We start from the raw sequence: 16323 nt of genomic DNA, 5'->3' as shown, positions 1-16323 counted from the left end.
AGACCGAAAGCGAGCCAGGAGGCTCCCCACTTTGAGAGAGGCAGCAAGGATCGATCTCAAAACGTCAAGTGTGCCTCCAGGATAGGCCAAAACCCGTGGGTCCCGGGACGAGACCCCGTCATCATCAGATCCTCATGTTTAGGGTCAGGACCTGTTTTGGTTCATACCCCTTCGTTCCTCGTTCAGACTTTCAGAGCCAGAGAGAACTCGGATGGTCACTGCGTTCCAGCCCCCTCCCTCGAGGGGCGGGGGAGGGAAGAGGTGGGCCCGGGGTGGGGACGGGCGGGGGGGCTCGCCAAGGATCACACAGCGAGTCAGTGGCAGGGCTGGGACGAGGTCCCGGCCCCCCCCAGCAGCCAACCCGGGGCGCTCTCTCTGCCTGACACACGGCCGCCGCACTCTGCAAAATCTCAACTCAATCGGAAAGATCTAAAGGTTGCGGTGTTGGACTTGATGTGAGTGCGCGTTGGACGTGGCGTGTGAGGACGAACGAACGAAGAGATTTTTCGCCTTTGTCACAGTGGGTGGTCATGCACAGCACTCGTAACGGTTTCACGAGGACCGTGGCCGAGACCCCTCCGGGGAGGGGTGTCGGCGCCGAGTCCCGGCATCGTTGCCTTGTTTTTTTTTGGTCTTTTTGATTTTAAGTTAAAGTTTAGAATAACATACTTATATCTTTTACTCGTTTAAAGATGAAATTCTTATTATTGTTTTTCGATCATGCATTAAGAGAGAAAGAGGACGCTCTGGGCGCGCGGCACTCGTCACAGAGCAACACAAAGGTAAGACAGGCAAGCGTAGCGTTCACCAGATTCGACACAAAATAGAGCAAATTCCACCACAAAGAGGAGAACAGACCGCATAGAGTGAGCTCTGCGGGACCCCGAGAACAGAGAGGGGCCGGCGGGGACGCTGCTCAGATGTCGTCTTCGCCGGCCTCCTTGGTGAAGGTGGCCATGTCGATCTTCTCGGGGAAGATGATGTTGACCGCGAGGTCCTCGCCGCTGTTGTAACGAAGCAGCAGGTTCTTCTTCTGCCGCAGCCTCCGGCTGTAGCGCAGGTTGGACACCCAGGCCTCACACTTGTTGAGGAAGACGATACCCACGGTGCCCAGCACCACCAGACTGGTCAGCACGCCCAGGACCGTGAAGCAGATGGCCTGGCCCTCGGAGAGGAGGGGGGTGTTCTTGTTGAGCTCCTTCATGGACACCTTGAGGATGCGGTGCTCGGGCTGGGGCACCGGCAGCTCGTGCACCCCGGGGGTCAGGCGGTAGGTGAGCCCGTACCCGCTGGGCAGACGGGTGACCTGCTGGGGGCTCGGGGCGCGCTTCCGGCCACAGAGGGGGCCCGTGAACTCGGGCTTGCACACACACTCGTACCTCACCTGGGTGTGCTGCCAGCAGGTGCCCCCGTTGAGGCACGGGTCGGAGGCGCAGTTCCCCACGGGGCGGCTGCAGGTCTTGTCCACGAAGCCGGCGGGGCATCGGCAGCGGAAGTCGCCCCCGATGTCGGTGCAGATGCCCTGGTTCTCGCACGGGTTGGGGATGCAGCTGTTGGCCACGATCTCGCAGAAATTGCCGGAGAAGCCAGGGGGGCACAGGCAGGAGGCATGGGAGGCCCGGCCCTCGTCATCCACGCAGGTGCCTCCGTGCTGACAGGGGGAGCTGCAGAACAACAGGGGGGACACGGTAAAGGGCCCTCAGCGGCTGGACTAGGACGGTGGTGCCAGGGGCCGGCCAGGGAGACGCCAGGCGCTGTCCTGCCTGCCCGAGAGAGGCTCCCGGGCAGGACGTGCACAGGCTTGCGCCTCACCCTCCCTCCAGCGGCCAGCCTGGAAGGGGCCTGACCTCCTCGGCTGATGACGGTCTCCTCTCCCACCTCTTAGGTCCTCTCTCCCACCTGGACAGGTGGGGAAACTGAGGCCCACAGGCAAAGTTAGTGATGACCCAGGGCTGGAGTGAGCCCCCTCCCTTAGCTCCATCCCTGGGCCGCTGGGCAGGGGGGCGGTGAGGGGGGGCCTAGGTCCCCCGCACTCTCCACCAGCTCCACCCTGATTGTGATCCTATTGTCATTGTGGAGAGAGCTTGCAGACTATTGTACGGGAAGCCCTTGGGGACACTCAGAGTGAAAGAAAGCCTCGGTCTGTCTGCTGGCCCGGCCGGCGTCTGTGCCCGGTGGTTTGATAGTGGGCCATTCACCCAAGTGCCGCATGCAGACCAGACAGGCTGTTAGCTCAGAGCGGAGCACAGGAGCATTTAATTTAAGTGCTTTTAAAGGAGCAGACCCTTTGTCATCTGATAAATACCAAATCCAGGGGAAGAAAGGAGCTGTAAGCGCGAGAAATCAGCATTGTCACTTGGGGGGGAGGGTCTGTACGGGAGCTGGGCTCTGAAGGAACTTCAAGGACCCTGGGCTCTATTTTGACAGACTGGTTCAAGTTGGTTGGGGAGAAAAGCAAAACATTGTAAAGGTTTCGCTCCGTATTTTCCCATCCCACAAATAAGCAGACGTGGACTTCGGGTGTGACCCCCCCTCTCCTCTGACCCCCTCTGAACATTGATCTTTACAGGCTGCACAAATGCCTGTTTGTGGCCTCTGCCGGCTCCGGGGTCCTCCACAGCCCCCTGGAATGTGAGGTCAAGAGAAGCTGCTTCTGCCTGGTAGCGGCTGTGTCCCCCACCCCACCAGCTCCTGGCCCCGGACCTGCTCCGCTTAAGCCCCAGCAGACGGCCAGGTGGGCTCCATGTAGCTGAACAGAGAAGGGCAGGAAATGGCTTGAGGGCTAGAAAGCTAGCGGCCCTTCTTGTCAGTCGTGCCCACTGCTCAGAAGTCCCAGAGCCCCAGCCCCACCGAAGGCAGCTGAGAGCTGAACACCCCCTCCAGCCCTCCCTCCCCCGCCAGCCTCACTGGCCAAAGACCCCTCTCTTCTCTGCCTAGCAGGATCCTCCAAGACAGCCCCAAAAACTCAGCTGCAGAGTCTGTCAGTTCCCCCCAAAACCACCCCCTAAAACGCAGTGAGTGGGTTTCACAAGAAGTCTCAGCGCCCCCCCGGGGCTACCCTTCCAACGCCGTGTGGCTCCCGGCTCCTGTCGGCGGCCCCAGCCAGGCCACCGTCACGCACGCGCATCGGGACTTGGGGGCATGGAAGGAATACGAAATCACCTTCAGGGTCACTTCGGCAATGATGGAAATAACACACTCCCCCATAAGTACCCCGATCCTGGACGGCCTCCCGCGGGGCTGCAGGACGGGCACTTACTCCTTCTTTGTCAGGCGACAGGTCCAGCAGGGCTGGGCTGAAAGGGTCTTTAGGGGTGTGAAGCAGGAATCAAAGCAGCATTCATCAGATCCCAGAGTCGGAAAGAATATTTACCCATTGATCACGCAGGGCCCGTCTTTCTTCTGGCAGTCCTTGCCCGAGAAGCCAGGGGCGCAGGAGCACTCGTACTGGCCGGAGTCGAGGTTCGTGCAGGTGCCGTTGTTGGCACAGGGGGTCGAGGCGCACGCCCGCACATCTGGGGTGGGGAGGGAAAAGCAGACTTTGTCACCCCCTCCTCCAGGGAGGGAGAAGGGGACGGGGGAGGGGGGACAGAGCCCTCTGGCTGGTCCACGAGGGTGGGGGGACCCGACGTGAGCTGCCTCGGTGTTTGTGTTTGTGGCCACCACCAATGGTCACCAAATGAGGTCCCGAGGAAGAGGGTGTAGTGGCCCCCCAGAAACTCTGCAGCGGTTTAAGCAGCTCAGGGAGATGAAGGGGCACCCTTGGGGTAGGTCACGGGGATAGAAAGTCACGGCTGCCCACTGCTCCTCAACCCAGGACAGCTGTCCCGTTTCCTGGCACCAGGTCACCTCTCTGGTCCGGCCCTATGACTTTCACTACAGACCCCTTCCCTCCCCGCACAACAGGATGTGTGCCAGGCCAAGGCTCCCCGGGGCCTGCCTCCCCAGACAAATTTTCATGTCCAGCTTCTCCTATTGGGGGTGGGGGGGTTGGTCCCTGCCATTCAGGGCGAGCGTGCCACCAGCTGTTAGAAACACCAGCTGCCCTTCACACTCCACCATCACGGAGGGCCGTTGCGGGGGGGGGGGGGGGAGGGGCGGGGGGGGGGGGGGGGGGGGGGGGGGGGGAAGACTCCTGCCGGGAATCCAGAAACCTGACTTAGCCCCAGCAATGCCTCCACCTCCTGGTGGTCGCTCTTTCTGCGCGCGGGAGCGGAGGGGCTCCCGATGAAAAGGCTGCATCTTTTGAAGGCAGCGAAATTAGAAGTGTCTGAGTGCTCTCCCGTCCGTGCGGGTTTCCATGAGCACTGCTACATGTCTGCGGCCTTTTACACCTCCCGTCACGCACCCTTCATTATGTGGGGCCTGGTGAGCCAGGGACCGCAGAACAAAGGGGCCTGGGTCAGGGGCTCTCTGCCAGTGCAGACCCCAGCCCCCAGGCAGGGTGGGGTGGGACTTTTTGGAAGACTGGCCTCAGGGTTCATCTCCTCCCCACTCTGTGCCTCACTTTCCCCACTGACAAAAGGAGGGCTCTCCCTGGTGGGGCTGGGGAAGGTGGGGGGGGGGGGCTTTTTCATTTCCTACGTTTGTTTGAGCTGCCCTGGGGCACCTGCCAAATACAAAGGCAGTAAGTTAAGGCAGAGTGGGTGGGGGTCCGCAGTGCTGAGGCCACATGTGTGCGGCTCCCCCCCCCTTTTTAAGGAGCCCCGTGCCCTCATGTAGGGAAGGTGGCAATCCGTCAACAGGGAAGAGCCGGAACATCATGCTGACGGCCTGTCCAGAGCCCACAAGGCATTCCCCGGGAGCCCGGTTTGGTGTAAGGGGACATCATGAGAATTTATCGTTACCATAACGGAAAGGTGCCAGCCCGGCTCACTGGAGAAGCCTTGGCAGCGGCTCCCAGTCCTGGCTCCCAGCAACTCCATTACTGGGAATCTCAAATTTGAGCTCGGGAGCCGGAGACCACCCCCCTGCTTGGTCCAAAGGACGATCCTACTCTTCCCAACTCCTGGGCCTCCAGCCGCAAAGTAGGGTAGATTAAGCCGCGGCAGGGGAGAAAGCCGCCGGGGGTCTCTGCCGGGGCAGCAGCTGCGACCCGGACACCTTCAGAGACCCGGAGAAAGGAGAGAGAGGCTAATTACCCAGAGGGCTGTTTCCTCTGGACCCAGAGGCCCAGGCTGAGAGGCTTTGTCAACCCAGGGAGGAGGGAACGTTTTGTCTGGAAAACTCCATAGGCAGGGAGGGGGCGATCCTGAACCAGACACCAAGGAGGGTGGGCTCCAGACTTAAAGTCCCAACCTCAAGAGGTAGCTTTTCTGGGATCCTGTGGGTCCCAAAGCAGCTCCAAGGGCAGGGGGCGGAGGAGCAGTAAGGCTACTGCTGATCCCAGCATGAGTCACCTGTAGGGCCTTTAAGGACCTGAGACAACGTTGTGCTGGGGGGGCTGGATGAGGAAAGCCTGTTGCCCTGGTGATGGGGGGCAGGGGTGGGGGGTCACAACACGCTCTTCCGTGGTCCTTAAGGGTGGGGATTACGAATGACCCCCGATGAGATTTACCCCAGTTCTGGGGCTAGGACAAGGGATTTTAGCTGGCTTTTCTCCCGACACCTTCTGTGTCCCTAAGTGCAGCCTTTGACTTCCTCGGCCTCGATTTCCCTATCGGTACCCCTCATGCCCTGCTAAGGTTGAGGACCGACCGAAGGACAGAGGCCCTGTGGCGGCTGCCCTACGCTGCCGGGACGTTTTTCGAGGACTCCCGTTTGCCCAGGCTTCCGGGCGGGTCCTGCCAAATGAGAATGGCCTTTAATGGACATTTTGTAGCCTAAAAATGCAGGGACGGCCAACTCTCAATTTGCTTGGGGTAACGAAGGGCAAAGGTTGCATAAATTAATGAAATCAGCCGATAACACCCATCTGTACTCTGACGGCACCTCAGTCTTGCCCACCCCCAGCCTCCCCCTACACCTGACCCACGGACCACACCAGCCCGGCACTGCCTACAGGCCCTGACTCAGCGCCTGCTCCCCACCCCCGCCCCCGCCCCTTCGTTTGTTTGTTCATGTGTTTTTGCAGACTCCTGTGTGCATTTCCTGGAGGCTTGGCTCTGTGACCCCCCCCCACCCCCAGTCTCTACCCCCTCAGAGCTTTAGTGACCCCAAGAGGATACCCAGGTCTCTACTCGTTCAGCTTTGTGTGGCATGTGCTTAATGTCGTGCCTCTTTATTCAACAGGCAGCTCCCTGCCGGGCCCCCTCCCACCCAGAGGGCCATCTCTGGGTGCTGGGGGAGCAGAGGGGAGCAAATCTAAGTCCACCAGTGAGGAGGCTCTGGGCACCAGCGGGAAGTGTATTAACAGATCGTTACCATACAGAGCCCTGGGCTGTGGGAATGAGGCGGGAGGGGGAGGGGAGGCTGCCGCGGGCTGGGAGGAGGTGGTGGCTGGGCGCCCAGGGCAGGGATGGGGTGGGGCGCCCACCTCTGTCGCAGAGGTTTCCGTCCCAGCCGTCGTCACAGATGCACTGCCAGGGTTCCACGCACAGTCCGTTAACACAGCCAGGAAAGGTCACGCACTGGTCACACAGGGGACCCTGCCAACCAGGCTGGCACCTGTAGGGGTGGGGGGGAGAAAGATGGGGACATATGGGGGAGCAGGAATGCAGGGGGAGCTCTGGCTGCCTTCTGTGGAGCCAAGATCCCTTGGGGGTATCTGCATGGTACCATGCCAGCAGGTCCCAGGAAGCAAACACCAGTCACCTGAACAGGACTCTGGGGTCCCCGAGAGCCCAGGGGCTGGGGGGGAGCACTGCATCTTGCCGCAGTGGCCTGCACTGGTCTCACCCTGCGAGGGGCTCTCTCAACACCCCCACTTCTGAGTCAGCAGAGGGGAGTCATGGCTGTCCCCTGCCCCCTGCCCTCTTCTCCTCCTCTGCTCCCCCCCCCCCCCCCCCCCCCACCAGTTTCCTGCGGGGGCGAGGAAGCAGTTTGCCGCAACCCAGCAACCAAGCCCCCCTCTTCCTGCCTGACACCCCAACTCCCCGGGATTCTGCCCTGACCACCTACGAGCTACGTCAGAAGAGCCACCCCATTACCTGCAAACATTGTCATCCTCGCAGAATCCATTTTGGGGGTGGCAGGCCGGTAAGCATTCAGCTCCTGAGGCACAAGAAACGTTACACCATTCACCCCAAGAAGCCCCAGAGGCCAAGGCAAAGTCTGTCTTCTCCCCAGCAGCCCACGGCTGACACCCTGGGGGAAGTCAAACACCCTCTCCGGTCCCAGCAGCCTGGCACACAGTAGGCATCTCACATCAGCCCACTCAGGGGAAAAAAAATCTCTGCCATGTTCCTGGTTATCAAGTGACCACAGTAAACCGCCTAGTTCCTAGGAGCAGGTTAGACACCTAATTCCACCCCCCCCCCCAACATGAAACCTCAAATGCTAAAAGCGGGGATATGGAGACAGTGAGTGGAAAGATTCTGACCCCTGGGCCCACAGCCAAGCCCTCACTTTCGCAAAGTGAGCCTAAAATGGGGAGCAGGTTTGGAGGCATTCAGCTTCCGAAAAGGCCAGACAGTTTCACCTGGCAGCCTCGCAGGTAAGGCTTCAGGATTTTTCTTAAAGGTTAATCCCCGTTAAACCAGGTGCGCAGGTCAAATTCCCCCAATTTCCCCCACCCCATACTCTTCCTATTAGAAAGACGCAAGGGTTTTTGCAAAACAGATTCTGCATTTCTGACACTGTTTAGAGATGCGGACACTTTCCTCCGTGCCTACTGTGTGCATTCACTCCAACTAGCTTTCCAGACAGCTCCCCCATCAGCGCTGGTGCAGTGGGGGCGGGGGGCACTGCGGGAAGGGGCAACTCTCTCACTGTCAGAGACAGATGGCCGCTGCAGACAGAAGTGTCGCAGCCCCTCACCGAGAGAAACGCCACGCAGGAGGGGCTCGCGCGGGGCTCCTCGGTGGGAATTCGGGGCTGCGACGGCAAAGCCACCCCCCGCTGCCCCCACCGACCTGTTCCTGAACACGCACGCAGCGACACCCCAAAGTTGCACCCCAGAGCATTTCCACACAGGGCTCCCGAGCATCACCTCGTTTCTCCATACCTCCTCTCTCCGCGCACCGACACCCCTGCGAGCGCCACTTCTGCGGGGCGGGAAGGGACTGGGAGGGGTCCCACACTTCCTCTGCCCCCACCCCTCTCCGGGACCCCAGGGCCGGGGCTTTGGCATGCGAGGGTGGCGGGGAGGACGAGGCAGCAGCGTGCGGGGCTTAGGGTTAGGCGGGACGGGCGTGAGTTGGGGCGCATGGGACGCGGCGCGCGGGGCACCCGGCGGCTGGGCGGGGGGCGTCGCAGGCTTCCCCAGAGGGGGCGCGAGCCAGGCCGCCGGGCGGCGGGGGGGGGTGCGCTCACCATGGACACTGTGGCCGAAGGCCAGCAGGAGCAAGAGGACGGGCAGGAGGGCTGCGGTCGCGGTCATCGCGGGGCGGCCGGGGTCGCGGTCCCGGGAGCGGCGCTGGCGCGGGTCCGGCTCCGGGCGCCGCGCTGGGCTTCTGGTTGCGGACGCGGAAGGGGGCGCGGGCGCGCGGCGAGGGGAAAGCCAGGGCTGCACCGGGCTGCGCGCTGCGCTCTCCGCCGCCGCCGCCGCCGAGCTGCCTCCGCCGCCGCGCGCGCCGCCCTTTTCGTACCACCGCCCCCCCGCGGCCCCCGCCCCCCGCCCCCGCCTCCGCGCGCACGGGGCCGGCGCCGGCCAGTCCCGGTGACCCCCGCCCCTCGCGGGGCCGCCCCCCACCACTGCGGCGTCCCGGAAAGCGGCTCGCGCGCGCCGAGCGCTCTTGGCTAGACGGGCACAGGTACCCCGCGCACGTTGGGCACACGATCTGTACACAGGACGGCCCGCGGGCGCACACACACGGGCCCGCTTAGCACCAGGGGCAGGGACCGACCCGGGGCTGGGCCGCAGACCCCAGGAAGGGGCCAGCACGCGCTCAGAATACAGAAACACGCAGAGAAGCACCAAAACACTGAGCGCCAAGGTCCCGAGCACGCATGCCATGGTTCACACGGTCAGGAAGACACAAACGCACACTCTAGAGACGAGGAACACGCTGGCGCCACATGCGCACTCGGGAAAACACAGAGGAGAAGCCTGATCACCCCCCTACCCCTAGCCGGATCGACGCAGGAAAATGCAGACACACACACACGTACACACACACACACACCACAAGCCAGACACACCCTACACCACCAGCACACACTGCAACGCAATCACAGGTTATGGAAATAGTCGGGATCGTCACAGGCTCAGGCATGGGCACGCAGAGAGGCAGGGGGACACACAGTTATGAAACCCTGGGCCTCCTTCACCACCGGCCCACCAGTCTGGGCCACACGGGCAGAGCCACGTGCACACCTGAACAGACGCATTCACTGGTAAACACGCAGACCCCCCACTCCCACGCGGGTAGACACGGGGGGGCAGAGCAGTCAGGCCCTCAGCCACACAGACACAGAGACCACAGACTCCCCCACGCAGGTGTAGGGCCCCCCAGACGTGATAGTCACAAGCACCCCAGACTCACGAGTCACAGGCTCTCGGTGGCACACTCATCAAAACACGGAGGCACTGCCGCCCAGCACACACGCAAACACGCAGAGACACATGTGGGCGAGCTCACAAGTCCGCTCACACTCACGCAGCTGCACACCAAGCCCTCGGCACATATTCCAGACCCACTGGGAGGCCTCCAGAAGAGTCACGAGGGGGCTGTGGGGGTGGGGATGCTGACCTTGCCAGAGATCCTCCCCTCCCAGGAGCTCCTGGGGAAGAGCCCCCAGCCTGAGCTTAGAGCCTCTCCGGGCAGATCTCCAGGCCCTGTCCTGATCAGGATGCTGGGGTGGAGAGGAGGCATAGGGACGGGTAGGTGGGGTGGGGGGGTGGGGTGGCAGAAGGTATCAGAGGTCTTTAACTTGCCGGGGAAGGGTCCCAGGAGGTCATGACCTTTAGATGGGTCGTTTATATGGGCTTCATGGGCATAGATTAGTTTGGGAACAGATCCCCTTCATGGTCTCCCTGTCATCTCCGTGAGCTGAGCACGTGCTCTCTGCCACTTGGGTCATGGGGTGGGGGGCCTTGGCCTTGGCAGGTTTGAGGACATACTCTCCAATCTCAGGACAGCGGTGGGAAGAGAGACCACCGGGAGTCCCTGGGCCCACGGGCCCACAGGCCCTAAGGCCCTAAGTCTGTGCTTCCGAAGTGGGACAGCTGTGGGAGGGCACACGCCCCGGTGCAGACCCTGGAGCCCCCTGGGCAGACTCCATGGAGGACAGAGGAGGGAAGCCCCCACCCCCTGTCCCCTTCGGAAGGCGCCTCTTCCTGGGTGTTGGGTGCAGGAGACCCAGAAGGGGTCAGGGTGAGGTTGGGACTCACTTGAGCGAGAGGCTGGGCGAGCCGCCACCCACCCTGTGCCCCTTCCTCTCCGTTACCCCAGTCTCTTCCAGGAACTCTTCTCAAATGAAGAAACAGGAGTTCTGAGCTGGAAGGTCTTTTGCCCAAGGCCCCGGGGGGTTCCAACAGGCGTGCCGGGCAGGCCAGGCCGGCCAGGCCTGGAGGTTTAACTGTCCACGGCATGGAGATCGCCCCAGCTCCCCTGACCCCCTCCTTTCCTCCCTCCAAGGACCCTGACCTCAGCCTCCAAAATTATCCTACACCACGGGCAGATGGGGAAGGGCTGGGTTCCCCGCCAGACTTGAAGAAGGGGCGGGGGATCTCTGGGCTGCACGGCCTGGGGCGAGGACCTCCTCCCAGACCGAGTCACGAGGTGCCGCCCTAGGGACTGTGCGGGCGCCACAGGCGCCCTGCTGAGGCCCTCCAGTGCGCCCTCACCTCGACCCCTCCCTTTCCATGGCAGTCCCTTCCCACTGCTGCCCTCCCCAGTTCTGGAAAGGGAGGGAGGCCTGAGGAGGGCGGTCTCACCCAAGGGCATCCGCGTCCAAATGTCAGGGGCTTAGGCTGAAAAGGCGGGGTCCTGGCTGGCTGGCACCTGCTCGCTGATCCCGGCTCCATCCCCAGCCTGCTGAGGGCCCTGGGCCAGTCACTTGCCCCTCAGAGCCCAGTTTCCTTGCCTATAAACAGGGAAGCCACCCCTGTCCCCAAAGGGGACTTGGGTTTTCCTAAGTAAAAATCCACTATACTTACAAGGCCTGGCGCCTTCCTGCCCTTCCTCCAACAGCTGCCACTGGGCCTCCACCCCAGTAGGCTAGAGAGCCCCGGGGGTGGGGGTGGGGGGTTGGATTCTGACCTTGCCCTCTTGAGAGCCTCCTGCAGGGCCGCTGCTGGGCCTGGGGCTTTCTGTTGGTTTCTGTCTGTCTCAAGGAGGAAGTGTTTGTAAATACAGGAGACTGGAGATTTCTTTTCAGCAGGCAGACAGTGAAAAAGGGTAGCTGAGGGGCGGTGGGGAGAGGGGACGCTGGTGCCTGTCACAGGCTTCAAGGCTGCATAGAAAGTCTGAAAATGCCAAGCAGGTCCCTTGGGGAGAAGTCAGCACCACCTGCTGTTTGCAAGAAGACCAGAGGAGTCAGGACGACCTTCTCTAGCTGTGCGCCACTCCCCGCCCTCCCTTCTCCTCCAAAAAAAATATATATGTATATATAAAAAATAGAATAAAAAAGGGGATGACAGAGAAGGCAAGCAGGCCCCACTCTCGGGAAACGCTTGGCCCACTGGGCAGCAGAGCAGGGCTCCACCGGTGGTCTGCACGGGGATCAGGGACAAAGCCTGCCCCCCGTGGGGCTGGATGGTAACTCGGGCCAGGGCTTGAGGCCAGGCTCCTTCCCTCTGCCTGCCGAGTGGCCGAGTGGCCGTCTGCAACCCCAGAGACCTCCCTCCAATGGGCAGCAAGGGAGCCAGTGAGGGGTGAAAGTTTTCTGAGGGAACCAAAGAAACGTTATCTCCAGACGATTCCCTCCTCATCCCCCCGCCCCCCTGCACCAGACTACTTGATTAAAGGCAAAACTGCTGATCAAGGAAGCCCAGCAGGGTCCGGCTGGAGTGGCCTCCGAGGCCAGCTAGTCCGGGGCGTGCACAAGGCAGCTTGGGGGGGAGCGGGGTAGAGTTCGCCCTCACCCCATCTTGACCTCTGCTCATCAACGCCCCCCCCCAACAGCTGAGAATCTCCATAATCTGAGGCTTTGTTTGTGGTTTCTGGAAGTCTCTGCTTCCCCAACTGGTCCAGTCTTAGCCGGATGTTATACAGTTGGGGAAACTGAGGCGCGGCAAAAAACTGCCAGGTGCCATTTGTTCATTCTTCTTCCTCTTGCAAACACCACACCTTCTCCCTCCTCCCTCTGGAAGAGGACGCAGCTTCCCCCAGCCCTGCCCAGAGAGCTCTAGCTCTCCTGGTTGGAGCCCTGTGCCTGGAATCTGGACACCGCAGGGCAGGGATCTCCCCACTACCCCCCCCCCCCCACCGCCCACCACACACACAGCCCAGGAGTGAGGGGGGTTACAGGCAAGGAGTGAGGGGGGTTACAGGCAAGCGAGCCCTGCCTTTTCTGCCTCTCCCTGTCTGTCCCCTTGGAATTCGATTCTGGCTGAGCTCCCCAGCAGAGGCCGTCTTATCTGAGCCTCCTCCGGTCTGGGCTGGGTCAGGGCAGAGAGGCCGGGAGACCCAGGGTTGCGTGTACAGCTGATGGGGAGTGGAGCTGGGACCCGAAGTCGGTGCCCTGGGCTGTCTGCTCAGCCGAGGGCTGTGGCCAGAGCAAGCCGGGTGGCGCGGGAGTCAGCAGGAAGACCCCAAGGGCACCACCAGGACCCTGCCCTCCCTTCCGTGGGGGCGGGGGGGGGGGCGTGAGAGCAAACACCAAAGAGGTGCCCGGCAGCCCCGATTCCCATTCTTGCCCCAAGCTGAAGTTCATCTTTGAAGAGAGAAATTCTCTTTTTTCCTGCAGAGGGGAGGGGGCCCCAGGCGGGGGCAGGCAGAGGGTGGAGGGAAAGGCCAGGCGCCGCGGGTACGTTTAGGCTCGAGAACACCATGAACACGACACCAACGGCCTGGTTTCAAGTTCAATCACAAAGAAGCCTCTTCAGGCTGGAGTGGCCCTGGCGCTCTGCGGAGGGAGCGGAGAGGGGAAGGTGGCGGCAGCCGAGGCCTCGTGGCAGGGCCAGGAGAGGCGCCTGACGGCCCTGCAGGGGCCACGGGGTCTCAGGGCTTGCGAGGGAGCCCGGGGCCCACGTGGCCGAGCGGCGGGGGGCGCACCTCTGCCCTGTGCACCCCCGGCGGCCTGCCGCCCCATCGATGGGAGCAAAAATAGATTTTCTCGCTTCCTTTCTCGCCATTGCCATCGACGCGGGTGCCACGTTCACAAGTCTAATTGTCCACGTCATCAATCAAATTCTCCTCTTAAAGGGCGCCACTGAGTCATGCTGTGTGCGTGGGGAGCTCGCGGGGTCTCAAGAGGGGTTAGCAACAGCTCCCCGCCCTGGCCCCGCCCTCGGAGGGAAACGACACCGGCCCCCCCAGCGCCTGGGAGGGAGAGGATCACAAGCAGAGGAGAAAGGAGTCTTTTCATCACTTCGCCTGTCGATGCAGGCTTGGGCAGAAACTACATTAATTCTTCATTCATCAGAAATTCCCAGAAGTTAATTTTCCATAGAGCGGAGGCTCACCTTTTTAAACGTAATCTCGTCGCCTTGTGCACTGGGCACCGGCTGAGCTCCCACAGTGCGGGGTGGGGGCGGGCAGGACCGGACGGCGTTGATGGGGGGTGCTTAGTGAGGGAGCCCAGGGTGACCCCTCACCTCCAAGGGTTGGTGGATTGGGGACACTTCATGCTTAGAGTCCTTCGACCTGTCAAGGCAGGGAGGTGAGCCAAGGGGGAGTGGCTGCTGGGAGGGGGGACTGAGCACTTCCCGAAGGGCAGCGGTCCTTGGGCTGAGCAATGGCGGAATGTGTAGGAGGCCACCAAGGTGTGCCATTCCGGGGGGACTTCCGCACACACCCACGCACGCATGACGCCGAGATGGTCACAGGGGGGGTTGGAGAGGGAGGGTCACAAAACTGGCAGCATTTTAGATATAAAGCCCTCTTAACTGTTCTTGACTATGCCACAAACTCCCTTACCCTGGCCAACAATCTGGGGAACAAGAATCTGCCTTTTCTCATACCAGGGCTGACCCACGAACGTGTCTTGCCCAGACTTGTGCTGAGGCTTGGGCCCTGGGCCAAGCTGCTCCCACCCACCCCAGCCATGCCGACCTACCCACCCTTCCGAGAGGCCACAGCAAACCGGGCCCTTCAGAGGCACAGACCAAGGGTCCCCGATCGCGTGGAAATAGGAGAAATCATTTTCTCAAGCCCCGAGCCACTGGAGGGAGGACCCCCGTCCTAGCCCCAGCTTAACGCAAGTTTAAGACAGTAGCAGAGGGGAACAAAAAGACCCTAGCAGGATCACGACCTCTCTCTCCATCTCCGCTGGCTGGGCCTAGGGAAAGAGAGCTGTTCAGCGTGGCACGACCTGGCGTACCTGTCGAGTTTACGGATGTGAAAACAGAGCTCTCGAAGAACTGAAGACGTCCCTGCTCCGTATTTATCTCTTATTTGTAAGGAGGTATTAGCATTTTCATTCAATTACATTCGAAAGTGTTGTCCCCCGTGTTACTACACCCTAAGCATCGTGGGTCACTTGCAAAGGAAGGAATGGTCTCCTGCCCAAGTGGGGCCCTGGGAGGCCAGGTGGGAGGTCAGAGGTCGGGTGTCCACCCCTGCCTCCCCTCCCCCAGCCCCCACCCACCAAAGGCCCCAGTCCCCCTGCCGTGGGTCCTGGCCCAGGACTGAACCCTGGCGAGCCTCTGGCCTCATCCCAGCCACTTCCGGCACCGCCCATCCACCTCGGACGCCTCTCCCCGCCTGGTGTTAATGGGTTGTGCACGTGCATCGGACCTCAGCAGGGCCAAGGGCGCCTTCCTGGGCCCCTGCCCCTCCGCCTGGGGCCTGCAGGGCTACCCACGAGGTCCCGGTGGATTAAGTGAATCAATGAGTAAATGAATAAGGCCCAAAGTGTTCTCTGAGGGTTACCAGGGGCCCCTCGGAGAGATCCTGTGTCCTAGCAACTGGCCGAGGCCAGGTGGCCCTCTCGAGCCAGTGCCCTCGGGCCACCTCTGATCTCCGGGCTCCTGGGGTTGCTGACCCCCCAAACTGGGCTTCCTGAAGGACGGAGGACCCTAAGGTTGCAGTGGTCTCCCCCCTTGTCCTCTCCCCAGCGGGGCCGTCTTAGTTCTTTGACTAGGAATGGAGAACGTGGGGAGCAGCTGCCGGAGACCTAGGCTAGTGCCCCCCCATTACCCACACCCCCCCTGCCCACCTCCCCCAGAGCCCGGCTTCTCTGCACTCCAAGAGCCTGTTCCTATGGTGACGCTCCGCGCCTCCAGAGGCCCAACCTCACTGTTGGCAGTCACGCTCCAGCTAGGGATGGGAGGGGCAGGGGACATCCAGCCCTATCTGACCCTGGCTCCCCCAACCCAACACACATAGGGTTTCTTGGTGCCCCACCTCAAGTCTGGTCTTTCGCAGTGAGTCTGAATTTGATCCCTGTGCCAAAATGTTGGTTCCTCCCCCCTATCTTGGGGACCCTATTAGCCGCAGAACTTGATGCTGGGGTCCAGAGAGGCCAAGCAAGTCTCCCTAGGTCACACAGCAAAGCACTGGCAAAGCAGGACAAGGCTGTTGAAGCTGGGTGTCCTGCAGCCTGACTAGAAGGGAACGAGTGCTCTCCTGGGGCCGGGCTCATGCTCTCCTCACCTTCCCTCCCTTTTCTTCTTCTGCCCTGCCCTGGCCTGGCCTGTTCAGTCACCTGCGTGATGGAGTCTGGCTCCCAGGACCTTTGTTATTCCAAAGCCGTCGCCAGGGGGTGGGGACAGCCTCACTGCTTCAGAATGTCTGCCTGCCCCCCCCCCCCCCCCCCCTCAGAAATGGTCATCTCCATCGTCATCCTCGGGCCTCGTGAGAGCCACCAGGGCCCTGCAGCAACCCAAGATCTGGACTCTTCTCCCTTGGCCTTGCCGCTGTCCTTGGGCACCCAGGCCCCAGGTACCTCTGCACTGGCTCTCCCATTCACTCCCCTACCCCATCCTAGCCACCACCCCCCGGCCCAAGCCACCAGACTCTGCCACCAAAGGCCACATCGGGGTCTTCCAAGTCCCTGGAGTCCTCAGGACAGGAGTCAGAGACAGGTTTTCCAAATGCACAGCACGGAGCGTGGTCCTGTTTTAACTCTCCACGGAAGGAAGGTAGAGAGAAGGAGAAAAGGAGGGATGAGAGAGGG

At 61.6% G+C, this 16323-nt stretch overlaps 1 protein-coding gene across 1 annotated transcript; it reads right to left on the bottom strand.

Annotated features, from left to right (window-relative positions):
• Positions 1-699: 699 nt before the first annotated feature.
• Positions 700-8529, bottom strand: DLK1 (delta like non-canonical Notch ligand 1). Its single transcript, XM_059371354.1, has 5 exons — positions 8413-8529; positions 7089-7152; positions 6476-6606; positions 3374-3515; positions 700-1664 (listed from the first exon to the last, which is right to left on the bottom strand). The coding sequence occupies exons 1-5, from the start codon at positions 8477-8479 to the stop codon at positions 917-919; spliced, it is 1152 nt and encodes a 383-aa protein (XP_059227337.1). The 5' UTR covers positions 8480-8529; the 3' UTR covers positions 700-916.
• Between the last annotated feature and the right edge of the window lie 7794 nt (positions 8530-16323).

Source organism: Mustela nigripes, chromosome 13, assembly GCF_022355385.1.
Source record: "Mustela nigripes isolate SB6536 chromosome 13, MUSNIG.SB6536, whole genome shotgun sequence".
Lineage (NCBI taxonomy): Eukaryota > Metazoa > Chordata > Mammalia > Carnivora > Mustelidae > Mustela > Mustela nigripes.
The sequence above is the reverse complement of the archived record's forward strand: the minus strand, read 5'-3'. Positions and strand labels throughout refer to the sequence as shown.

Bases quoted from the DNA above. Each gene is read 5' to 3' on its own strand.
- DLK1 (XM_059371354.1), bottom strand. From the start codon at position 8,479: ATGACCGCGACCGCAGCCCTCCTGCCCGTCCTCTTGCTCCTGCTGGCC. The intron at 7,153-8,412 runs GTGAGCGCACCC...CTTGTGCCTCAG, and splicing joins CTTCGGCCACAGTGTCCATG to GAGCTGAATGCTTACCGGCC. The intron at 6,607-7,088 runs GTAATGGGGTGG...CCACCCCTACAG, and splicing joins GAGGATGACAATGTTTGCAG to GTGCCAGCCTGGTTGGCAGG.